General features: G+C 41.0%; 1 protein-coding gene across 4 annotated transcripts in view; it reads left to right on the top strand.

The window, feature by feature from the left end:
- The first annotated feature begins 4,426 nt into the window (after positions 1-4,426).
- The window catches only part of rttn (rotatin), a 31,340-nt gene continuing 9,675 nt past the window's right edge, over positions 4,427-26,091 (top strand). The window contains exons 1-37 of one of the 4 annotated variants that reach the window (XM_034559948.1): positions 4,427-4,611; positions 4,712-4,745; positions 4,921-5,108; positions 5,402-5,591; positions 5,794-5,892; positions 6,041-6,131; positions 6,336-6,450; positions 8,749-8,899; positions 9,313-9,481; positions 10,102-10,292; positions 10,484-10,599; positions 11,523-11,690; positions 11,827-12,039; positions 12,266-12,378; positions 12,485-12,611; positions 12,950-13,075; positions 13,387-13,503; positions 14,032-14,171; positions 14,800-14,971; positions 15,063-15,162; positions 15,758-15,843; positions 16,463-16,580; positions 17,074-17,170; positions 17,267-17,332; positions 17,412-17,603; positions 18,296-18,538; positions 19,482-19,638; positions 21,273-21,439; positions 21,911-22,130; positions 23,095-23,223; positions 23,388-23,498; positions 23,908-24,066; positions 24,424-24,501; positions 25,144-25,342; positions 25,430-25,524; positions 25,639-25,726; positions 26,045-26,091. The exon at positions 26,045-26,091 is cut by the window's right edge and continues 155 nt beyond it. In XM_034559948.1, the coding sequence (XP_034415839.1) occupies positions 5,019-5,108; positions 5,402-5,591; positions 5,794-5,892; positions 6,041-6,131; positions 6,336-6,450; positions 8,749-8,899; positions 9,313-9,481; positions 10,102-10,292; positions 10,484-10,599; positions 11,523-11,690; positions 11,827-12,039; positions 12,266-12,378; positions 12,485-12,611; positions 12,950-13,075; positions 13,387-13,503; positions 14,032-14,171; positions 14,800-14,971; positions 15,063-15,162; positions 15,758-15,843; positions 16,463-16,580; positions 17,074-17,170; positions 17,267-17,332; positions 17,412-17,603; positions 18,296-18,538; positions 19,482-19,638; positions 21,273-21,439; positions 21,911-22,130; positions 23,095-23,223; positions 23,388-23,498; positions 23,908-24,066; positions 24,424-24,501; positions 25,144-25,342; positions 25,430-25,524; positions 25,639-25,726; positions 26,045-26,091 (4,740 nt within the window). In that variant the 5' untranslated portion in view covers positions 4,427-4,611; positions 4,712-4,745; positions 4,921-5,018. Of the gene's footprint in view, positions 4,746-4,920; positions 5,109-5,401; positions 5,592-5,793; positions 5,893-6,040; positions 6,132-6,335; positions 6,451-8,748; positions 8,900-9,312; positions 9,482-10,101; positions 10,293-10,483; positions 10,600-11,522; positions 11,691-11,826; positions 12,040-12,265; positions 12,379-12,484; positions 12,612-12,949; positions 13,076-13,386; positions 13,504-14,031; positions 14,172-14,799; positions 14,972-15,062; positions 15,163-15,757; positions 15,844-16,462; positions 16,581-17,073; positions 17,171-17,266; positions 17,333-17,411; positions 17,604-18,295; positions 18,539-19,481; positions 19,639-21,272; positions 21,440-21,910; positions 22,131-23,094; positions 23,224-23,387; positions 23,499-23,907; positions 24,067-24,423; positions 24,502-25,143; positions 25,343-25,429; positions 25,525-25,638; positions 25,727-26,044 lie in introns of those variants that run through there. The other 3 variants (XM_034559947.1, XM_034559949.1, XM_034559950.1) reach the window with 3 other exon arrangements.

Raw genomic sequence — 26,091 nt, 5'->3', positions numbered from 1 at the left:
AACTATGCACACAATTCTGAAAAATCGCATGCACGTATGGGAAATAAAAGATATCAGACTTCTAAATTCTAAGCACAATTCCAATAAATGTTAAATCAACCAGGGCTTAAATCCCATGAAGCTCAAGGTTTTAGGGTCAATAAATATCAATCCAAGAAAATTCAAATAGATCAGATATTGGTCAAATAAAAACTTAATAAAACATAATTATTTATTCATTAATTTATTCAATATTCAGTTTGTTTTGTTTAACCAAGTTATGTAAAGACTTTGTATAAACCATGATTATGTAACTATTCAAAAGTAGTCCATTTAAAAATGAAAGCTAAACATATTGTATGTGTTAGTTTATTTTAGAGCAAAGAATGTGCAGTTAGCTTGTTTGCTTGTTAGTCACACCTTACAGTTTGTATAACGTTCCTCCAGTGCAATAATCAGGGATCAATTTCCCAGTGTATCAGATAACTGTAGAAATATCAACCACTACTTTTATTTCCCTAAAGCTTGCTCTGTTTAGCCTTTATGATGTATGTCTTCCTAATTTGTATTCCAGAAAGATCAAGTTGGCTCTCCAAGTATTTTAAGTATTTAATACAGCAACTAAAACTTGAACTCTGAAATGATACATTGGTTGCCTAATTAGTGTCAGTATTGTTCTAAAGTAAATTGTGTTTACCACAGCCAGGCTAATTTGATCCATATACTGAACATTACATTGTTTTTCCACACTGTCAAGTGTATGGCAGTCCTTCCCCAACCTGCTTAGGGCAGCTGTGCGCAGACAGGCTCTATGCAAAGACTCTCATTACCAGGCCCTATTAGGGTTGATCAGGCTGCCTTCACTTGATGTGTTGGCACAGGAGGGGAGGGCTGGCATAGGGGGAGGAAAGAGGGGTGGCAGCTCTTAGATATAGCACGAAGGACACTGGGAAGCAAGGATGCAATGTTTCTATGCTAAATTAGATCTGACAAACAAACTTTAGTCTGGTTGATGGTTGTTGCCAGACAAAAAAAAACAAGTAAGTATTCAGCTGGGCATAACCCAGACTGCGTCATGACAGGATGAACAGATCACATAGTTACCAAAGCAGGCTGTTTAGATTTCACATGAATGACATCTTAGAGTTTAATAGGGATTGAGTCTCTGCATGAAGTTGCCCAACACCTCAGAGCACAGCATGAGGGCCTCTGTAGAACCTCTCTCTCTCTCTCAATATCAATATTTCCAAAAGGATTTGAATGTATTCATAAATTCTCAAGTCGAGGTGGAAATCTGTGCACACAGAGTAAGGCCACACTGTTTAATGAGATATACCTCCACATGGGGAAGCTCTTCGCACTTCACCTTCATTTCAAATGAACGCTGTATCAGCCATACATTATTTGCAAAATGTGTCCGTGCCTGCTTCAGCTGAACTCAGTCCTTTGAATTGACTCCTTTACCGATGGGGGACTGCCGGTGGCCCCTCTGTGCCCACGCTCATGTCCTCAACACTTGCAGCGGAGCGGAAGACGGGTACAGCAGGCATGTCAAACAGTGACAGAGCCAGCAGGAACACTTGGGATTTGTTTCAGGGATGACTGTGGAATAACATAAGAAGGGTTTGCCCTAAAAATGCAGTCGGAACATTTACTGTATTGTCTACACATCTGCCTCTTGTTGGTGTGGTTCACTTGATTTCAGTAGATTCATTTGTTAATTTTCTGTGTTTTTGTCATTGCAATATTTAAAAATCAATGAGTGTTCATATGCTTGAGTCAGTCCATCATATCACGTTTTTGCCTCAGGTAAGAGGTACACAGCGCATAAGTTGCTATTACACCAGCTGCCTCCACATGCAATATAATGACTCAGCTAAAGAGACTTGAGCTCAGTCCAAATGGTTAAAACAATGAATCAATTTTCCATGCTCGCCTATGTTCTTGCGGTCTGCTAAAATGTAACATCAACATTGATTTCGCATTATTAAATCTGGAAGTAACTGCTTGTATTTTGTTGCTGGACAACTACAATAATGGTTATATTAATAAGCTGATTCGACCTTGATTTATGCATGAAATGCTGTAAGGACAACAACCAATCCTTTTGCCCAGCAGCCCTTGTGAAACATTTGGTGATAGACTTACTGTACATGGCTTAGTTTACAGCCGCTTCCTTACATTTACATTTATAGGCACGTTTATTAAAGTCGTTAACATGCATGGACTGGTAGCAAATTATTAGTAAAGGGTCAGTGAATGGTATATTTCTTGAATTCTGCATACAGTTCCTACAGTTTGTTGTGTTTTTTTTGGTCCTTGGCATATTATATTGCTTTTCCAGCTATATACAGTGTGTTTTCTCAGCCAGTTATCTCCAAAATAAAAAGTACATCAACAGTACAGTGCTCCATGACTTATGTCTGTTGGCCAATATGGACAGGCATATGATGACTCATGATCAGCTTTAACCATTGTGAGTCCAGAGACAGAGAACCTTTGAGAGTATATCTGGCTTCAAAGTATTTAAATTGGCAGGATTTTCACTCAGAGATCAGGCTTGCACTAACTGCCCGAGGTGCATCTGGTATATGAGTAATTGAGGCTGATTTAAAATAAATGACAGATTTTGCATATATAATTTAAACTAAAATTGCATTAAAAAACAGAGGTAATTAAAGATTGAAAATGTAAAACACAAATATCTCTTCAAACTTAATATGAACATATATAGATTCAAATTACTTCTTTTTTTTTTTACAAGGCATATGAATAAAGGGAGAACTGCAGTTTTTAGGACACACGGGAAAACATCTGTAAAGACATCTTGGAGAATTGCATACCTTATGGTAAAAAATTCAGGGCTGAAAGACATAACCCATACCCCATGTTTTCTATTTATTTAAAGTGAAGTTTTGCTTCCTGTCTGCAGCAGACTAACAAATGATCCAAGACATTTGGTTGTTGTCAGACAGAAATGATGATGATGTACTGTTTGAAGCAGACACAAGAGCTATTGAGACCGCCTAGTCTGACCTCGGGCGATGCATTTCTCCACCAGGCATAGAAGACCTCCTCAGCTGTTTGGATGTCAAAACTCTCACTCTGTATTCTCATAGTACAACTGCTGAATGTCAACAACATTCATACAGACTCAGTCCTATATACTGTATCAGAGTTTGTGCAAAATACATTTCTTAACCTTCTCAAGTTAGACCCATTGGCAAGTTCATCAATATGACGCATGCTGTGCAGACAAACTCGGTTCCAACCCACACAAGTTGTTTTAAATTCTGATCAAGGTACAAAGGTTTCCAAACATAACACATACAAAATACAGGGAGGTGTGTAAACAAAAATGTTCTATTCATCCAAGGAACTTGTATTTTAATATCCGGCTCATTGTGATAGAAGCTCTAGAACAAGGACGTGATGTATCCAAAATGTAAGTTGCTTAAGAAAAATATTATAATATTCGTCAAATGTACTTACATGTGAAGTAATTGATTATGAAAGCATATATATTATTTTCCCTCAAACTCTTCAAGGTGACAGTAGACTATATTAATTATGGGCTTAAATCCTTCTGGAATTCTCAAAAGCTGTGCCATTATATTATTATCATATCAAATTACCATTTGCTAAGTTTGTTAATTATCGCCCTGTCAGCTGATCATATCCACATCACATCTCAAGTGTGAGATCTGCCGCATTCATTTAATGGCAGGTTGATGGGACTGCTGTAAACACTTTGTTTCAATATTCAAGCAATGGAAAAGCCTTCAATGATTTTAAAAATATGCCTTGAAACATTGATGATCCTCGCAAGGAAAATTGCTTCAGCATGTTTAACATTAAAAAAAATCAGACGAGAGAGATATGCCACAAATATGGCACATCAGATATGCAACAAACAAAGAAAGGCCCACCCAGAGACAGGATGTCTTCGTACACAATGTGATCAGATCTACTGCACATGTTAGAGGGTACTTGACAAAGAGATATTAAGTAAAAAGGTTTGAGGGCTGCTAGTGCTTGTTGGTGGGAAAGGTGGGAGAATACACAATAAAGTAGTATAATTTAACATATATCAAGTAATTTACACAATCAAGATTGGTTGTAACAGCTTTGTCTGAATTTGTTTGTTTTTTTGCTTATATGCAGCTGCAATTTGGGCACAACACATGTGTACATTGCTGCATGCTGGCTCCACAGTGCTGATTAGCAGATCTCTCTGAAAATGCTGCATTTTTGATATATACACGATTGTGTATGGCATCATTTCCTTTAGCTTTAGGATCTCACACTATTGTGTCGACATTCACGATGTGAATGTTTTGTGGAGGTTCATCTTGAACTCTGCATTGTCACAAAAAGACAAACAAAAGAAAGTTTGTCCGACACTGTTGAACGCACCCTGGTCCTCTACCGGAAGTGGACCGTCGCTGGCGCGCTTGTTGAAAACAAACCCGGGCAGACGTTTGTGTTGACATGTCACCTGCAGACGACCGCTCACTGAACCGACACGCCTCGGTCGTTGATGAAGCGTTTTAAAACTGTTTTAAAAATTGTTTTACACAGGGAGCCGCAATACATTGAACATGGAGTTATCTCCGCTTATAAAGAAAATAGGTGGGTTAACTCTCCAGCTAAGGACGCTGACTTTACCTGAACCGTTTAAACAAAACGCTGTCACTTGCTAACGTTAGCTAACGATACAAACTCCCTCCAGGTGGGTCACGTCACACTAACTGCAGTGAGCACAGGTATAATTACTGTCAACACTCACGTTAGCTTAGTCACGATAATTAACCCACGTCAGGAACACTTTTCTGAACTTCAGACCAAAGTTAGCTAGCTAACGTTAGCTGTGGACCAGCTGAAACTCTGCTCTACTGTCTCTGCTCAACTTAATACTTTGTTTTTTTCGACAAACCGCAGGTCATTCTTTGTTGGAGATAAGAGTTCGAGCATTAAAGAACATCATTTGTAAGCTGGACCACTCCCTGATTACCGTCTCCGACGTTGTCCAGGAGAAGATGCTTTTTGTGTATCTCCTGGAGTGGTTCAATTTCCCCGAGGTGCCAATGCAGCAGGAGGTCCTCGAGTTGCTCTCAACGTTGTCACAGGTAGATACACTTCTAACTACATTCTAGATGGCCGTCGTTACCAGGTTGGTCCTCTGGCGGACAGTGGCGAGAGAGGAGCAGCCTGGCTTCAGCCAACCAGACTTTAATCAGTTAATTGGAGTTGGATGATTATTTGCCTTTTTCCAATATATATGATGTCGTATAGTTTCATGTGACATTTAAATATCAACACCCATGCTGAGGGATTTTACAATGATGTATTATTACATTGAACTATAGTGTTTTTCCCCCGTTTCCACGTCTATTTGTTTTGTCATTTTTAATCATTCAAGCATCCTAGTGCAGCCCAGATGCTAAGAGACGTCAGGGCGGTGGACTTCCTCACTCAACTGTCTCCTAATGTGGAACCCAGACTGCGAGCTGTCATTGATGGAACCCTGGACCAGCTGTTCCAGCTACCTGAGCTAGTCCCTCGTCATATAATGGCCTACACGCATGGACAGCGTTCTACAACTCCAACAGGTGTTGCAAGTTAAAGCCAAATGGTTGTTTGTTTTGTTTCTGTCTTTGAGAAACCTCTGCATGTTCGTCATCGTATCATGTAGAAAGGCTGAAGAGCACGGTGTGGGTTGTCAGTTTGCTTTACACAGAGCCTATAACTATTATCCTAAATAATTGCAGAATGTAAAAGTATATTTTAACATATCGGGTGTCTCTGCGGTAGCACCTACAGTTGTTCCACCTGAAGACTATTTTCCTAAAATGGGCTATTTCCACAAGACCAAGCCAAGCCATACGGATGTACCAGCTCAGACGATAGCAGGTACCAGTGTTTTGAATACTCATCCTTAGATTCCTTAGTGTGCTGGGTCTCATCTTGAATTTTGCTTGCAGTTTTATCTAAAGACAGCGCTTTATGTTTATTCAATGAATTACTTGTTTTACACGTTTTATCCTTCTGTGTTGTACAGTACGTGAGTCTGTGAGATGTCTCAAGTTTTCTGTGTTTCCGTGGCTGACTTTGACTAACACAGACAGACACATACTGTCATCCAATGAGAGGTAAGAGGCAATACATGAATCTAACAAAATGCTATGTAATTAATGCAACGGAATGTTAAATGAACAAAATTATGATTTTAATTTAGGAAACAAATCATTGAAGAACAAGTTAACTAGACTGTGGCAACTTTCGGAAGATGCATGTTCTGTGATGTTAAATTACTGAGTATTAAATATTTGTCATATTTTAATCTTTTGAAACAGTTCTCTAAGGAGCAGTAACCCCAACTTGGTGCGGACCACATGTGAACTTCTGTGTGACGTCATAATGCAAGACTTTCCTGCTGAAATCTTCCTGCAAAGACCGAGTATTGTACAGGTATCATTACATAACCATGTCCTTGAACTAACAATATTATTGTTAATGTGCATACGATTATGCCAAGCTATATAGTACTTTTTTGAAAAATGAGTGGAAAGTTCTAAAACTCCAATTGTACAAGGCTTTTATTTTTCCTCGTATGATAGGGTTCTACAACGAAATTTAGATTTAAGTCCCAATTTGCGAGGAAGAAAACCCAATACAGCTAAATTATATATGGAGGGTGGAGGATGAATTAAGGAGTCTCACAGCCAGAGGGTAGAAGCGTTTTTTAAGTCTGGTGGTTCGCCAGCTGATACTTTTTGTATCTCTTTCCAGACGGCAGCAGAGTGAACAGGTTGTGTCTGGGTAGGTTTTGTATTTTTATATCCCCTCAGCTCTATGCAGGACCCTCTTCTCACCAATATCACTGATGCTCAGTAGATGAGTGCCAATGATGTGTTGGGCGGTTTGAATTACCCGCTGTGGAGCATTCCTATCCTGTGCACATCCCATGCCTGTTTGTAATGTTTGCAGTCAGGATGCTTTCTATTCCTCCACTGTAAAAGTTGGAGTTTTATCTTCTTACGTTTCTTTAAGAAATTCAGTCGTTTATGAGCTTTCTTCACCAAGATGGAGATGCGTGAGGAACATGTCAGATTGTGTCTGACTGATTCCCAGGAACCTAAAGCTGCTAACTTGCTCCACCTCAGCTCCATTGATTTAGACAGGGGTGTGCGTCTTCGCCTCCTTTTCTCTAAAATCTCAATTAAAAAAAATCATTAAGCAGTAGTTTGTTCACTGAGCCCCACTTTACAAGTTTGTTGCATACATAAAGTGTGCTGTAGAGTTTGCCGGGTTCCATTATTTGCCATCACAGGTTTGATGCCATGCTACAACAAGTAATGTTAGAATCTAAGCGTCTTCAGGTACAGTGAGTTTCTTCTGAATGTGTCGGTGTCAGTGAACCTATCGGCATACTGAGATCAAGTATGTAATTAAAAATAAATACAAGTAGCATTTGTATTATTTTCAGCATCTTAAACAGGACATTTTTACTTTACAGGATGTTTTAATTTTTGGCAGTTCCAATGCTTTTATGCTTCAAGACAAAAGCCTGTTTTGGACTTAAAATAGTGGCTTGTTGCTTCCTCTAACATCTCAGTGCTTTACTCAACATGGCTGTCCAAATAGACACAATTAAAGATGTGACTGAAACATTCCACCAGGGCATGTTTATTTTCTGTTGGCCAACTGTTCATAATGTTGAGCACTATTGTTTATTCACATCGGTTAAATTACATGTACTGCTTTGAGTGGCTAGCATGACCATCCCATAAATTCCATTGTGGGATGGTCATGCTAGCCACTCAAAGCAGTACATGTCATTTAACCGATGCACTCAAGCCACTTTCAAAATAATAACCTGTCATATGGTGTCCTTGAACAAAACACCAATTTATAATTCAGTGTCCCTGATCTTGTAGGAGGCGGAGGAGGCCTCTGGGGGCTTACTTTGCTTGAGCAGGCACTAGATTGCTGTGAGGATAAACAGTAGTGTGGTCATGATGTACTTCTTGCAGGGTTCAAAAGACCTTGGTGGAATGTTTTGCTTCTTTCCTCTTAAGGCCTCCTTAAATATTAAACATCAGGGATTTTATCAAACTGGTCCAAATGGTCTGCAGGCGTCCTCATCCTGGCCTTTCTCTCTCTCGCTCACTCTGGTTTGAGGTTTTTGAGGTATCCACCAGTATCATGTCGGCAACATAGTTCATCTCTTAACTGAGCTGTCCTTTGAACTGGCGTAGACAAAGTGTTGGAGGAGACATGCCCCGATGAAAGTGGTGCATTATGTTAGATCGGTCTCCAGGCAGTATTAGCATACTGTCACCCTCATCATCAAAAATCATTATCAGACAGTACTTTTCCAATTGTGGCTTTACTTTGTTCCCTTTGAGTTACTAGAGCTATTCAGCTAAATTAAAAGACTTGGATTTAGAGACATGACACCATTAGCTGAAGAGAGCATGGGAAATCTAAACTTAGAACAAGTTCAATAATTAAATTCTACTTGCCCCTTAAAGCAAACTTTATTATAACTATTCTGTCACTGTCTGTTTTTACGCAGTCTTTGTACGTTGTTTCAGCTCGGGCTCTGTGTCTGTTTTTTTACAAGAGTCGTAAAGAAATATATGTGCCCAATGACAATAATGTCCTCATTGGATGTTACTTGTTGGTAATTAGGTCCTCAGAAAACCTTTCCATAACCCAGATTTACAGTTATAATACTGCTCTAATATCCACTTCTGTTTTCAGAACCTTCTTTCCCTGTTGAGGCTGGGGTCGGGTAAAGGTGAAGCAGGCTACCTCCACTTGCAGGCGCTTTCCTGCCTGCGGCAGCTTTGTGTGGGGCTGAAGAGGAGACTACGCTTTCATCAAGATCCAAGTTTCTTCTCTACAAAGCAAGGTAGTGTGCCATAAGAGTTGCAGTTTGTGATTTTAGATGCTTATGCTGTTAGGTTACATGTCTCCCTTTATTATAAAGTTAGTTTTTAAACAAATATGTACTATTTGGTTGCAATTTTAAGTCATAATGACCAATTCCCCACATTGTTTAACATGTTTCAAGTGTAAAACGGTAAACATTCTCAAATATTTATTGTTGTATGTTTTGAAGTGGTTTTACTTAATTTTATTTTTCAAATTATTATTTTATTTAAAACAAATGCAACAGCTTTCTGATCCAAATGATTCATTTTCTCATAATGAGTAATTTGTATCACTCCTTTTAACATAATATTCTCTTTGCTATATCATTCAGGATCTATGTGAAACCAATGTACAACTATACCCTCCTTTTTGTTTTTTGTGGTTGTGTAGATCCTGTGTCCCAGAACTCGTCCTTTTCCTACTCACAGGAAGTGCGTGGGACCCAGCGTTCACAGGCCTCATCTCCCGCGGCAGAGTGCTCTCCTCGGCCCTCTGTGGTGGGACGCACGGGCCAGAGGGCCAGTGGAGATGGCCAAGATGGAGATGCAGCTTCCACCAGGTGTGTGCATGTAGGCAACTCCACATGAATGTGTAACTGTGCATTTTAAAAACATGCTGACTGAGGCTATGGAAGAAAGTAAACGGCATCCCTTTTGGTTCATCAGTTCTTGCTCGGTGTTGTTTCTTTGCATGTCTTTAGCAATCATCTTTGCAGTGAGAGCAGAGGTTCACTCAGTTGCACTTCCGAGGCACAAATGGTATTATGTTAGTCTCTCTCTTGCTTGAAGAAATTACTTTTTGATATGATTCAGCATTGTTGTCAACTCTGTTCATCAGACCTTACACTTAAAAAGAGAGTCTTGTACTTTTTAGAAACTTGTGCAGGATTTCTTGTGGCTTTGATAATGACAACATTGCTGGTGACACCAGCAACCCCCACACTTAGATGAAACAACATGAGAGACTGTGGAGGATGTTATTATTCTTTTTAGATATGAATAAGACCAGGAGCCCTCTAGCGGCCGGTCTACAGTGTTTGAAAATCCGATTGGATTCCTATGATTGCAGCTTTTATGATCCATCCCTATACAGCTCTTACGTCACTCCTTGTATTTGAGTTGTCCAAGTACAGATCATGAATTTACAGTCTTCCTTCTTTCTTGTCTATGATTCATCCAGTGGCAGCTCGCACAGAGGGGGAGTATCAGTCCAGGCCCCCGGGCAGACGCCCCAGTCACCTGCAGACGTGGCCCACTTGGAGATTTCTGACCTGGGTGCAGAAGATGTCCTGGAGTTGCAGTTACAGCAGCTCACTTTGGCTCAGTTCACTATTGCCACCATGGAACATGCCATCCCACTGCTTAAAACAGGTAGGAGTGATCATGGTCTTTTTATGTAAAAAGGGAAAGATGATATAAATGAGTTACCACTGTCTGTTTTTTGCTTGAGTAACAATCATATATTGCCTATATCCCCTCACCTGTTTCACCATATTAAATGCATTCAGTCAATTCTTGAGCTTGTCAAAAAAAAATCTCTCTCCTCCTCGCTTCTTTCTCAGAGGGTTCGCATGCGCTCCATCGTGTTCTGGAGCTGCTGTGTGACGCCGTCCTCCTGCTTGGGGACAGTGTTGGTGAGCTGGTCTGGGACGATCGCAGCCTGGTGGGGATGGAGCTGGCAAGTCAAAATACAACTCATGACAGTCTCTTATGTAGATGAATGGATACACTTCACTGAAAGGGGGACTGGGTTGGCCCCTTGACAGTTTGCAACATGCAAACAGGCATACGCTACTCGACTGTCAAGGAGAACTGTAGGCATGTGATGGAGCTGAATGAATTATATAAGGTTACAAAGGCGTTCTGCGGTTTACAAAGAGCTTCTCACACATATGTGCACATCTCTCGTCTGTACCCCTGGGTTTAAATACAGAATTTTTGGTTTGGTAAACATCTATATTTACTTTGTTAATAAAGTCCACACACAATGGATTGTTTTAAACTAGTGTGTTTAAAAAAACAACCAAAAACCATGCAGAGTTATTTGTCATCCTCCCTGACTGTTTAAAGAGTATGTTCCTATGCAAGGGGACTTATGCACTTGTCAAGCCAAGGTCCCTCTGGCCCTTTGCTGTTTAATACATGCCCAGAGTCTTGCAGCCTGAGAACTGTTTTGTCATCTTTATGTGAAGAGCAGCTTTAGTGTGCCAGACCTCTAGGTTTTTCCCATGGGAATGGGCCAAACTGTTCATGCCAGCCACAGCAATGCGCAGGGCATTTACTGCCCCCTGCTGGTTCAATTCTTCTATTGTTAAATTTCTCCTCCCAAGAACAAAGTAGCTGAGAATAGATTGTTCCAATTTATTCAAACGGAGATAGGGTGGATCTGTATCTAGTCCCAAAATAACCCTGAAATCTGATTACATTCAATTCCTAACGCCTGGAACGAGCAATTTTTCTCATGGCCCGCAGCCAGTAGCTTTGCGTCGGTGTGTGCCTGTGGATGTGAACATGCACACAATGTGAATGCAGGTGCGTGTGTTGCTGTGTTTGTGTGGCATACATGCCTTTGTCTACATTGCTGTCTGTGTTTGTATTTAGAAGGAGAAGCTGCAAGCCTGCATGGAACTATTGGGGGATATCCTCAGCTACCATCAGAGCTATTCAACAGATATTACCCACAGCTCTCAGGTTCATCACAGAATAGCCTACACAGGCATTGCTGTATTCACCATTAAACTCCTTCAGACCATCCTCCCTCCTGAGAAGGTTTGTGTGTGTGTGTGTGTGTGTGTGTGTGTGTGTAAGATGTGTTTCTGTGCACTTGCATGATCAAATCACAACACTTTATTTTCTGTGATTACTTTACTGCAAGTCAAAAAGTAGATTTCTTAACCTCACACAGGCTAGTGACAATCTCCCAGAAAACACAGCAACAGCTATTTTCCACCTGTGCTTGGACACTTCATTGGGAAGTTTATTACCCAGCATGCAAGAAACAGCGGTGGCCTACTTGGAGCAGGCGAACGCAGACAGCCATGATCTCTACAGGAGGGTGAACTGCGCTGCCCTTTGGATGGAATCCACTTGTAACTTTCTCAAGGAAGCACAAGCTGAGGTATGAGCTGCATGACACATAATTACAGTAAGCAGATAGCAAAAGTAGCTCTGTAGTAAAAAAAAGAGCAGTCCTCTATAATAGATGTACAACCTACAGTTCTTAAATTAGGAAACACTCTGACACAGATGTAACGGTCACTTGCTGTGGCCCTCCCGCCTGTTTAGCCCCGTCACCCATAATGGCTTTTTTTTTTTCATTACATTGATTTTATTTCTACATCAAGGGAGAAAAGAACTGGTTGGAGTTGCTGGAGCTGGCAGACCAAGCCATAGACGGCCTCCCGTTTCACCAGCACTTACCCATCATCGAGGAATGTGTTCACATCTGCTCTTACCTGTACGTTAAAAATCTTCAAATGTAAAGTCAGTCATTCGTTCTGCGGCGTTTCTATATGTTATTGTTTTTAATGCTAGTTTGAATTCTTTTGGTGGTCCATCACTAGGTGGAAGTTTGATCAGCCCAGTCCATTCCTCCAAACAGAGAGCCAGAAACTTCTCCTCAAGCTGCTGTCCCATCCGTCACTGCCTGTCAAGATGGAAACATACAAACACATTTTAAACCTGGTCAAGGTCAGAGCAAGCCATCTAATATCAGAGTTTAAATGAGTGTGTGTAGGTTCCTGGCTAAAATGATGGCGACTAAATCCATAATGTGGGTCTCTTTGTTGTGGCACCCATATGTAAATAAGTAAGATGAAGGTGGATGAATCACACATTTCTGACAGCGTGCTCTAAAAAAACCAAAAAAACACTTGACATTTAAAAATCTGAATTGCTTTTCATTTGACTAACTACCGTCTAGAGTACATGGCTACATTTAAAGTGCATAGGAAATCTTGTATAGGAGCACAAGTGAGATGATGGTGATAATTTATGATGTGCTTTGGTATGATTACATACTCTCTTAGGACTGCCTTGGCATCCAGAATGTGTCACGACAGGAATCGGCAGCCTGCGGTGGAATCAACTTCCTTACCCACCACAGGGTACTCTATGAAATAAGTGCTTTTGGACTGCAGGATTCTGCAGAGAAGGTAGACCAAATCACACTTACTTCTTGTATTCGTACAGAACCAACTTGACCTCTTAGACCGTACATCCTTAATATGCCAGTTCAAAGTTGAAAGGAATACGTTATCAAACACAAGTACTCATTAAAATACAGGGGTGTGTGTGTGTGTTTTGTAAGTTATTGTACATTGCTTTAAGGTCATGCTAAGCTTTCAGGGTTCGCTGGTGTCATGTGATTTAGGCGTTTAAAAGGTCTGTTACTGACAGTACTTGCAAGTAAATGTTTTGCCAGCAGCGCCTTTTGTGAATTCAGCAGTTTACCTGTGATCTATAGGTGAACGTTGCTGCCAAGGATATCCTGCTGTTCCTGCTAAAAGGACGATTGATGATGACAGCATCAACCTGGGACAGATTCAATGAGGCACTTTACCCGGTCATGCCCATATTACAGGTGTGGTGCTCCCTGTAGAGCGTCATGTTTGGAACTTATTACATTACATTTTTTGCACGGGGGGATGTGGTCTATGTTCTACACAATCAAAATAACTGTGATCAAAAGTTCAATTTTAGCGCTCTTGGACTAAAAAGACTCTATATTGAGCTGCCAGTGAGAAATGTTGTTGTTCTCTCATTTACATATTCTGTGTTATATTGTTTCCTGTTTGGGTGAAAAAGAAACAAGCTTTTATTAATTGTTCAGTCTCAGGCAACAGAAAGCCTGGACATTCTTCATGAATATACATGAGATTTTGACTAGGCTGTCAAGTGTGATTTAATTCAAGGAGGCCATTCAGAGATGGGCCCACCATGTCAACGAGAGACAAAATGAAACCAGCCATAATCAAAGCAATGCATATTTTATTTACTTTTGTGCAGCTTAGCTGGAATTCCCCATTGTTTGCCAAGGCAGTCTGAGAATTACATTTGTGTTGTGTGTGTGTGTGTGTGTGTGTGTATGTGTGTGTGTGTGGGGGGGCAGGGTTATGCCGGCACTGAAGAATCACTGGGAAACTGCGTCCTGTTGATAAGTGACATGTCGGACGTGGCAAGAGACAACGTGTTTCCAAGCACAGCAAAGCTAAAAGCAGCGCTCCGACTTCTTTTTACCAAACAACCCACGTGAGTCTGGGTCTTTCTTTTGTCAATGTTGTCTCTCTCTGTTTTTGTTTGGGTGTGATGTGCCTGCCCAGATGATTGCACACATCAGAGATATGTGTTTGTATATGTCTGTGATTGTATGCTTGTTCTGTGTCTTTGCATTGCAAAGTTGTTTGACGTCTCAGGGCTTTTTGTGATTCAGACAAACTCCTGAGAGTCTGAATAATCTGCTTTAAAACACATAGTGATGGACATGTTACCTCTGTCTGGTGCTGTCAGCTGATGTTCAAAACAAGTCATCGATGTGCTCTGTGAGCCATTTGTTAAACCGCCATCCAGTCCCAGACCATGAATATTGATAGAAATTAACACCAGACACTGGCCAGGAGACAAGTGGTACATTTTGGCAACAGCTAATAGATGTATCTACCCTGCCAGCCGTTTATTGACACGCAATCACCATTCGGATGTTGTGTGAAAAACAAAATTAAAAGGCAAGTAACATTTTCAACGATGTAATGGTGATCTAATGCAGGCAAAAGGCTTGCTTTGCCACCTGCAAAGAGCTGTTTAATCTGTGTTAAACAGTAGGATTTTAAATGAAATATTTAACTCCAACTATTGCATAAACTGTGCTCATTATAAACAGTGTGAGAATAGCAGCAGTGCAACACATCCTGCCCCACTTAACCAGCGATGATGATGCTAACACAACCAGACCAGGCCTGGATCAAACGGTGATCTCCTCGCTCCCCAATCTCTTCTGCCTCAGAAACCCTTTAGACATCACACTGGACACCAGCAACAAGTCTGTCCTCAAGGTATAAATACACATGCACATGAAGAACAACACACTTGGATACACATCTGCACAGATATTAAGTGATACTTGATGTGTTTAATGGTGGCTAGGTGGAGTCGGTGGAGAAGCTGTTTTGTATCCTGTCCTCGGACACTGTTGACATCTCCCTGAGAAGATCAGCTGCAGAGCAGCTATCTGTAGTGCTGCAAGGTCAGTGGTTTGTAAAACATACTCACTTTAATATACAGTATTCATTATAAATGCATATTAGTATTTATCTATCTAAAAATGTATTTATCATCTATGTTTTTAATACATTCCATGCTGATCTAGCTCTGTAAGGGTAATACTTTAAAATCACCTTTCTATGTGCATTACTCTCTAAGGGTTGAGTCTTATGAGAGTACTCGTATGGAGGCATATTATATGCACACTGGCTGGTTATACTCTGGACCCACTCTGTACACCAAGTACTTGCAACTCTGTAAAGGGGATACTATCACTGCAAAGTGTTACAAAAGAATGTAGTTGCTAACAATTCACATCCCCTTAATAGTTGATGTGACAATGATATTGAATTTGATATTATAGTGCCTGAATTGTCCACATTATAATAGGTTTTAAAGGCCTAAACAGGGTTCTAGAAACCATTTTATGGACTCTTTAAAATGAAGAAATAACATAAGTTGTGTGATGAGTGAGAGCTCTTTCCTTCCCTCCCACCACGATGTGTTTTAGACAATAGTTTATGATTATGCAAATGTTTATTGTCTGTATTTTGAATTGTTCTCTGATTACCCTACAGACACGGCAATGCACCCAGTGCTGAAGAGTCTTGGGATAACAGACAAAGTAGTTTCTTTCATTACAGGGAGTGTAAACGGCAATAAGGTAAAAACACATGTGCGTTGGCAAAGTGATAAATGGATGTGTGCTGAATGAATTGCTGTCAAAGCCAAGTGAACCAAGCGCCTCATAAATGCAGTTCCATGCACTCCCGTTCGTGTCCATGTCCTCAATTATATCTGCTCATGTGAGTACATGAGTTGCCAGCGGATGTGGAAAAAAACCCACTGAGGCGTGCATGATGGAAGGATGAAATGGCCTGTATTAATAGTGTCAGACAGGCCTTGGTCCGCAGGGATTTCTGCCCTCTAGTAACTACAGTCTGCTGATCATTCCCAGGCCTTGAATCAGAAGCCGCTAACAGGGGTAATCGTCCAGCATGTCTGGCTACATGGAGGTGAAGGAACAGGGCCACAAAGAATGATTTGTCTCAACTAACAAGTGTGTATGAGCTGGATGCCTCTAGGTTATATTTTTCCCAACCCTCCATTGCATGCAACCTGAGCAGTCTTGGGTTTGCCTTATGTGAAGAGACACAGTAAAAATACCCTGTGCATTTGTATGTGAGAGAGACAGCAGGAGGAGACAGAAAGAGAATATGTGTGTGTTGGTTTGTGTTTCCCTGCAATTAAACACTGGGTGCATATGTTGCTGTTCTCCCCAGAGCTTAGATTGCCTGCTGGAGCCTTGTGTATGTATCCTGAGGAAGATGGTGTATGCTGATCCATCTCTGAGGCACAGTCTGGCACAACGCAACCTCCTGCTCCTCACACTGCTCAGGGGTACATTCACAAGGCAACTCATTAAGTAACAGCTATAAACGTTGTGTTGTGTAGCTCAGGGGCACATTCTCAAAAAATGATGACAAGTCATCCATTGATGCATAGCTTTCAACCATGTCGTCACACTGCACTAATTGGCGTATTAGCATGATGCAACTAGTTGCCATGGTGCTCATCTCTGCATAATTTGTGCCTAAATTATCAGTCACGCATGTTGAATTAATATACATTTAATTAACATTATTACATCTTGATTGTGACTACCAGTATAGTTAAAGATTCAGACAGAAATGAACACATACAGATAGAGGTTTTATGCAAAACATGATGCTTTCCAATTATGTGTTTAACGCTGTAATGTATGCAAAGGCCTGACGTGGGGTTTCTAAACTTCAACTTTGTCAATCTAATTGAATTCAAAATTGTATCGTATACATATATTCATGTGATCGAGAGTGATGGTTGTTATATACATTGTCTGTCTTCATTATAGCATCACTGATATTAAAGGAGAATAAGGGCAATGGAAATGAGATCGCTGTCCTGATGACTTTACTGCTATTTGACGAAATTGCCAGTATTGAAATATGGTGAGTTTATTTTTCCATTTTTTTAACTTTCCATTTCCTAAAATAAATGTACACCCATTCAATTTGTTGTGCTACCTGCTTTTTGTGTCATATCAGGTCAAACACATCCAATACAGATGTGAGCCTCACACCATTCTCCCTGCCACTCTCAGTAATACGCAGGTAAACTCATCTGTAAAGTTATGAACATTCATTCAACCGCAATGCACAAGCAATATAAACACTTTTCCTCTTCTCCCAGGTACAACATCCCATTCCAGGCGGCGTCGCATCACGCTGTCAGCCCGTACTGCTGTGTCCTGCCCTCGTCCTCTGACCTCCTGACCCTGGCTCCCGCCCGCCTTGCCCTACAGGTGGCCTGGAACACTGCATGGCATTCTGGGATAGACAACCTCCTTGAAGAGCTACTTGGCGTCTCTACCGATGTTGCTGAGTAAGAACCCTAAATGTTTTCTTACGCAGGCCGCGGGGTTTTAGCATGTGCATATGAATATAAATCCTGCCACACATTACTTGTATACTATTCTCTCTCGTGGAGAATTGTAGGAAATCATTTGTTTCAAAAGGCTTGGTATCTTGCGTTTCATCCGTCTTCATTTACTTCCAATGTGACCTAATTTAAAAAGATGAGTGTCTCCCACACAGTTCTAACCAGCTTGATTACAGCAAGTACGTTTAAAGCACACCACAGATTGATCAATCCACTAACCGTGCTCTGATTGGGAGAAGAGTACTTGTTTAAGATGAGTTAGTGAAAATGGAGAGGTATCTTCCATTTTCTGTAAAGTACAACTCTGTGCACAAGTCCTTGTCTCCGATGATATTGTTTTGTCCTATTTATCTTATTACCGTATGACGTTTTTCATATTGTTTTGACATAATTTTGACAGTTTTCTTGAGAATTGCTTGTTAATTATAGCTGGTATGATGCCCTCCTCTGCTTGGTTTGATTACAAGTAATTCTCATAACTCCTCTTTGGATGTCTCATCCCCCAAGATTGGTGATCAAATATGTTTGTTAATGAAGTCATTAGTAGGCTTCTGATGCAGCACATCAATAGTCACGTAGTGTGCTTTTGAATATATGTTTTTTTTTTTTTAACCATTTACATTTTTCCCCTACAGATTTCATCCTGACTTGACGCTGTCAGAAGCACAGGTTGTTTTGCTGCAGGCAGTGCATCTTCCCTCTGCGCTGCAGGGCTGCATCAAGGCCATCGTCACGGCAGCAGGACACAGCTCGGTGACCTCTGCCCTCTCCAGGCTGAGCCTCTATTTACTGATTGACCAGCTGGCCCTCCCTCACATCCCCACCCACAGTTGCAGAAACACCCTACACTCCCTCAGCTGGCAGGCAGCAGTGACGAGGTTCACTGGATACAAATTCTGTTAAAGATTCTTGTACTTTAGGTTGAAATGCTAATAACCAGTAAATATATCTTGCGGTTTATGAATTCAGAAAATGATGGTAGGATTTTATGACATTCCCCAACAGTATGCCATTATTATTACTGCTACTGTCGAACAAAACAATACTTACTCTGAACCAATTTATCTCTGGCTCAGTGAGCTCAGTATGGCGTTGTCTTATTTTGAAGGATTTTCAAGAGATAATAGTGTTAAATGCCTTTTCTGGTATTAAAGCTTCCCTGAGGAAGTATGATGCACTTGTGAAATATTTGACTAAACGTTACAATATATAAAATATATTTATTTTGTATTACAATTATTTAATAAAAATAAAAAAATCTCTTTTCTCTTTCTCTAACTGCTCTAATCCTGAAACAAAACATTGTACGAAATGAAAAAAGAGGAGCCTCCACCCAAATGCATTCAAGTATGCAAATTATTTCAGTTGATCAGTTTATCGCCACCCCTCTGCCAAAATGTAGGTTTTTCTTATTTACTGTTGCAGCATATGTCTTTTTTTTTAATTCTTTTTTTTATGTCATTTAGCTGACGCTTTTATCCAAAGCGACTTACAATAAGTGCATTAAACCATGAGTCCAAACTCAGAACAACAAGAATCAAGCGAGTACAATTTCTTCAATAAAGTTAAACTACAAAGTGCCATCAGTAAGAGACGTTAAAGTGCTACTACGGCGCTACCTTCCCTATTCAAGGTATAGTCTTAATACGTGTCATTGGTTTGTGCAATTCATATTTCCACGGTACAATGATGTTTTACTTATTTGTTTACTTGACAAAAAGACTATTCTGTATACGAGACAAATAATGAAAGTTATTACTGATATTTTTCTTATAGCCATGCTCTCTTCCTCTTGTTGTTTCTGTCTCTTCCTCCCTGTAGGTTTCTCCAGGTGCGTCCAGCCAGTGTTGAGGATGAGAGGTTGCTCGTGGGCATTGTTGCATTTCTGAATGCCTACTTCAAACAGATGCACACAGATTATGCATCTGACCCAGAAGACAAGGACCTACGCTGGATACTGGAGCTGCTTCTCAACCAGGTGCAAATATTTTACACTGTCTGCAAGTAGGAAAGTGATACCCTTACTCAATAAATCCTTTTTTAGGTTTTTACTTAAAGGGATAGTTGAGAATTATTTTGAACACAAATTGGTATAAGTTACAGTGTGGTTGGGGTAAAGATGATGTACTATTTTCAAGTATTTAGGGCTGTGTATTGGCAAGCACCTTACGATACGCAGCGCAATACATGTGCCACAATCCGATATATCGCGATATATTATAATACGATACATATTGCAATACCCAATTCTTTTGAATGAAAATGTAAAAATCGAGGCGAAAATACAACTGTATACCACCTGGATAGTCTAATATGTACATCACATGACGTGATGTCTCAGCGGCCAAATTGCATCAAAACTACTTCAAAAGGTATTTGTCAACACGCTGAACTGAAATGCACTTGCCATAAAAAAGTCTCTGAATATAAAGTGCATGTTGCATTCTCATTGTGTGAGTGAACACCTTCTTACTCAAATTCACTTGCAACAACTTTAGTTGAACATAAAATACATACTCTCCCATGTAGATGCCATAAACATCATATGAAATAAAGTGCATTCAGTAAAGTTGTCTGTCACTACGGCTGGGTCCTTCCCATTTACGACCCATTCCTCCAGCTCCAGTCTTTAAAACTCAGATGTTACTGCGCGTACGGCTCTCGTGCTGTGGGGTCATAAATGTGCTGTGACATAATCGGAACATTTGACTCGGTTTAAAACAGGATTTTTGTTTACTGTATTGATGTGGACATATCCATACATGTTGACTAAATGATTAAGATATTTCGCTATGTCAATATTTTTGCACAGCCCTACTGTTATGTGTACTACCGCGCTGTAGCTTGTCTTTAGTTAGCTTGTAATCTGGTTAGACTCTGTCCTCTCCAACACAGAGGGTTATATACCTGTAATCAAAGCTTGAATAAATCACAAGCCAAACATATTACTCTCTCATAACGGCAGAAAGATAGTATCACAGCATACCACATCAGACCTGCGGAAAAGATTATTTCCTAAAGATCTTAAAACAAAGTTGGATTCATATTTCTGCCCGGGGAGAAGAATCACCACACTGTTTTAACGGGTGGAGCTACTTTTAGGATGTAATCAGTCTCACCTTGGTTTTCTCATTAACGTGTGTGTAAACAGTAAGCCCTCCCCTGGCAGCTAAAGCAGACTCAGATTGAATGCCTGGTAGGGGTGAGCAGCTCTGCTCTGACTTTTCTGTAATTACTGAGCTGTTTCAGGAACATCTGTCGCTCTCTACACTTATTATTAACTCTTCATGTGCACTGCTCAGCAAGACAATCTGCATGTTTGTTTTTTCTCGATCAGAGTTTTGCAGGGAAAAGGGTGGGTGGTATAAAGAAGGAGGCGCTTTTAAGATGTGAAAGAAATTAGTTGCTAACGCAAACATTTAAAGGAACATAAATTAATTAATAGAAAAAGGAAGAGGCATTATAACATTAATAAGGGATAAATCCTTAAGTGTGTGTATATATGTATACATACATACATACATACATACATACATAATATACTGTGAATATAGAATAAAAAAACAAACCAATAGAACATTGTTGGTGTTCTTTCATCTATCAATCATCCAGGAGACTGCATCCATTCTTAATTTGCTCCTTGGTGTGGAGACCCAGGCCTCAACTCAGAGCACAGGGGGACCGGAGGAACTGAAGAACCATGTCAGCCAGAGGCTGCAGAAAGAACTCACCAGCTTCTTTAACATCTTGCTGCTCCGACTTACGCAAACCACTGACAGGTAGGTGGAGTTCACGCAAAGACGTCTGACAGTCCACTTTATTCTTTATTTAGTCTTTATTTTCAAGTCTTTGGCTTTCACTGCAATTTGAATTTCATTAGCAATCCATAACGTTTTAATTTAAACGATTTTAAGTTGTTTCTTTTTTAAAGGTAATTGTATGTATTACAATACTATAATAGGTAGAATTTGGTTTCATCTACTTATCAAACAGTCAAGTACTAATTTCGGCCATAAAAACAGGGATACAGTATATTTCAGGTGAAGTGTTCTTCCACAGAAGAAGAAGGGTGTATTTTAGTGATGGAAATTCCAAATGCACAAAAGCCAGAGGCTTATGAAAAGGAATTGGAAGGCTCATTGTTAATGTGCTCTTGTCTTTTTATCTCTCTCTTGTGCGTCTTGTCGACCCTCCTGTCTGGTTTGCTTGTGCATTGCGCTTCCTCACTCCCTCCTTTCCTGTCTGTCCAGGCTATGTCTGGCATTAGCGGGTCCTTTCAAGAGCCAGCTGGCAGTCCGTTTGCTTCAGAGCCTGAGGGTCTCTGACGCCCCCCGTTTCTATGGCCTTCCCAGCCTGGAGAGAACACTGCAGGGCATGGTCAGTCTGACAGCCCAGCCTGGCTGGAGCTCCCACATCACTGACCTGGAGCCCATCTTCCTCTGCTCCAAGTATCTCAGTGGGCTATTAGAGGTATGTGTGCGTGTGCGTGTGCGTGTGTGTGCGTAACTCTGTGACTTCATAGTATATGTTCATGTGTTGCATGGGCATACGCACACCTCCTATCCTCTTATCAGAGATGAGACTGCCTGCCGAAATGAACAAAAAGAAAAAGCATGGTGCTTTCTGAGGAATTAATTAAAGTTAGGCAAAAATGTGGTTACGGGACATGCATTGCAATTGGTAACTATCTCATTGACTAGATATGCCACACTGTGAAGATGCTGGTGAGATCAATCAACCTTGCGTATTCCATCTGTTTGATTGCTCAACGGTCCATAAAACAATAGCGCAACGCTGTGTAGACCAGCTTGCACAGCAGTGCTCAGCACAGAGGTGTCTAAACTTTTATTTTTTAATTTGGAATGAAGAACCCACTGGAATAACACAATACCTATGCTTCTTCATTTGGGTTGTTCTAAAGGGCCGCTCTCATGGACATAAATTAAGATGGCATGAAGATTGAAGGTTAATTTCCTTTTCAGCCATGATCTCTGGTGGCTGCTTTCATCTCAGTGATAACAATCGGATACCTAACCCCCGTCTTCTCCAGCCTCTGACCCACCTCACCTGGTACTCCTGGCACTGAAGGGCCCTAAAGCTCAGCAGGCCTTGGGCTCCTCTCTCTTCATCTGCTCTTCGGTGCAGTCCCACATCCTGATGGCACATCAAAGCAAAAATAATTAGTCTCCGTTGTATTTAGTTTTCCTTTGGATGCAGTGAGTTGCATGACAAGCATACAGTAATCACTAACTCAGAAATCGGTACGTCTTTGCCAGAAACAAGGAGCAACATATCAAAATGCCACTTAGTGTACCAAATCTAAATAACGTGCAGTTCTGTCAGCTATGTCTTTGCAAAGTGAAAATGAAGGGAAACAAAAGAACACGTGATTGCTCTTTAATTAAACATCCCCGACACTGTTTCCTTTACACAGGTGATCTCATCATTTTATGTAGAGTGGGGAGGCAACTCCATGTCTTTCATGGGGAAAGGTGTGACCAAGAATGCTGTCATCTGCTTGCTTCACCTGTCCCATGAGATGATAGTCGAGAACAAGGACAAGGCAAGTGTCAACCATGTTTATACTGCTGGTTTGAAAGAAATCAGTGTAAGATGCAAGTACTAAAGGTCTGCACCTCCAACAGCCAGACACCAGTCTACACAGTATTAAGAAATGTTGGAATACAACCGCAACAATGTTTTTTGCTCTGTTTTTTTCTGTGTCAGGACTTCATATCCCAGTGGTCTTTGGGGAACGAGGCTGCTGCTGAGGAGGCCGATGCCTTTCAGCTTGGTTTGGCCTGGCTCGTCCCACTATGGGTCGACCGCGATCAAGAGGTGCGGACACTCTCTAGTTCTCCTTCTCTTGAAGTCATACTAAGTTAAACACAAACTCTCATGAAAAGAAGTTTCCAGATGCTTGACTTTTGGGACAAAATTAAACTCATACGATTTGCACAAGAACTCGCAGAAAAAAGAAGAAGCACATGACAGGTAGTCATACCAAAGTTTGTCTGTCTCCCAAAATAAGTTCTCACACAAGTCATTCTAAGACGCTCCCTCGACGAGGTAGATTCTGTCGTTGCCATCCTCAGGTTTAGTGTTTTGAATAACCAGCATGGCCAAATACGCAATACAGTTTTTGGTCTCTGGATGTATATTCACCTACATCGCGTTCATTTTCTTATTTCACTATTTTTTTTCCCTCACACATCCACTCAAATTTGTGTCTTCCAACTCCCGTCAGGTGAGGTTTGCCAGTCTGGGTTTAGGTGCAGCTCTGTCCTCAGTGCCCAGCGGGTGCCAGGCCCTGTGTGCCAGCTGTCAGAACATCAGCGGAGGTCTGTGGGGCACGTTGCTCAACATCCTCCTGGATCAGCAGGAGAGCAGCATGGTTCGCAGAGGGGTACGATATTAGAACTACAACCATGCTCTACTGTTTCCTACACAGGAAATCAATAACTTCCTTTGAGGAGTTTTGGGTCTTTTTTGTATTTACAGAGATGATTGACAAAAGCTAACCCTGTGTATTGTAAATTGTTAAAACTCTGCACTCTACTGTGGTTGTTGTGTCCCCAGAAGTTACACACACACCAATAACAATTATGAGGAAAGTCAGTTTCACTTTTATTCATGGTCAGAAAATGTGGCTGGACTTGTATGTATTACAGCCAAATACAGGCAGATGGCACTGTTGCTGATGCAGTCTTACTTGGCCCAGTGTGTGTGAATGTCTCTTTTTTTTTTCTTCTTCTGTGTCCAGGCTGCATTTATCCTGCAGAACTTGATGGTGATGCCCATGCCTGCCAACACAGAGGAGGCCAAGGACTCCCACTGGCAGGTCAGTAGCTCTGCCAACCAGTTAAAAAGCTTTTATAGACCATGAAATGTTTTCTCTCTCCCCTTCTTTCAGTTTCTCTCTGTTTATATCCCTGCCCCCATCCTCCTCTGTTCCCCCGTCCCATTACCTTCTTGTTAAGCCGTGCAGGGTACAGACCAGAGGTGTTTCTAAAATTGAAGCGCCACCGGGGTGCAGGCCTCCAGTGTTCAAATCCAAAATAATTAAGTTTAAACCTCTGTGAAAACGCCAAGAGCATCTAAATTTGGGAGGTCATCACTAAATATTATTTATTTTAAAACAAGGCTTGTTTTCTTCAAAATCTTATCGAGTTGCATTTTTGTATCAAGACAGATAAACAAAGCTCAAATCAGTCCATAAATAAATACTTTGTGATCTCTAAGAAAAGGCATTTGGAAAAACAAATCAAAAACAAATGAATCTTGTATCACTGCAATACTATGGTTTGCAAAGTAGATTTCAGGTAATAATATTTAACGTTGAAAACATTGGCTTTTTTATCTTCAACCCATCTGTATTCAGTCCTTTTTCCTCTCTTCTATTTGCCCTGTTTTTATCTTTAAAATGTCAGTGGATGTGGACTCATCTCTGGATCTTCCCCACATTAACTATCTCCTTCCCCAGCACCCGTGTGTCCACGATGAGGTGTCTGGTGTGTCTCTGGTGGGTCTGCCGGCACTCCAGGCTCTGCTTTACCACTGTCAGTACTTCCAACATGTGGCTCTCTCTGCCTCCAAATGTTACCGAGGCAGGTACACTTTCCACCTGCAACCTCGTACTGGCGCTACCAGTGGGCCTCATCCTCAGGAGAGTGGTTCTCTGAGTAGGTTTTATATTTTGTGTTTCATTATTTATCAGTTGCGTTTCCCAGTGTGAATTGATGTGTCATTATGTGTATGTGCTTGTCTAGATTCTGAGAACTCTCTGTGGTTTTGGAGATGTGACGCACCTGCACCAACTACCGACTCTAGACCCTCCAGCTCCCTCTCCACATCCAGCACCGTGGTTAGCAAGGCCCTTGTGCCTTCAGACTTGCACACACATTAGCATGTTGGAAATAAGCGGCTGTATTAAGTTAAGCCGATCCTCTGGACAACCATCTTCATGTTGTCTTTCCAGATAAGAGGTTCGGGGCCACACACCCCGAAGGGTCCCTCCCCATTGGGCGGTGCGGAAGATCCCCCTGCCAGCAGACTGATGACTCAAGGTACTAGTGCAGAGGGAGTGTGTCCGTGGATACACATGCATTCACAGTCATAGTAACACATGATGGTTTAGTTATTAACCATATATTGTTCTCCTTAAGAAGCACAGAACCTCATTGTATTTTATTTTTAATTTTAATTATAAACTCCAAAAAAACATTTCCCACATATTTCTAACATAAATATACATTAAAAAAAAACTAGAACATTGCTCGCTGTATTTTATCTCCATGTAATGTCTTTGATTGTGTGGTTGCATCCAGACAGTGTGTGAATCACTGTGGAGGAGTCTCTATTAGCGGTCTATTGTTGTCTCATAGGCCAGAGTGACACAGACGCCAGCGACTCGGTGACCTCCCAAGACTCC

This window comes from Cyclopterus lumpus, chromosome 20 (genome assembly GCF_009769545.1).
Source record: "Cyclopterus lumpus isolate fCycLum1 chromosome 20, fCycLum1.pri, whole genome shotgun sequence".
NCBI lineage: Eukaryota > Metazoa > Chordata > Actinopteri > Perciformes > Cyclopteridae > Cyclopterus > Cyclopterus lumpus.
This window is presented reverse-complemented; position numbering and strand designations above follow the sequence as displayed.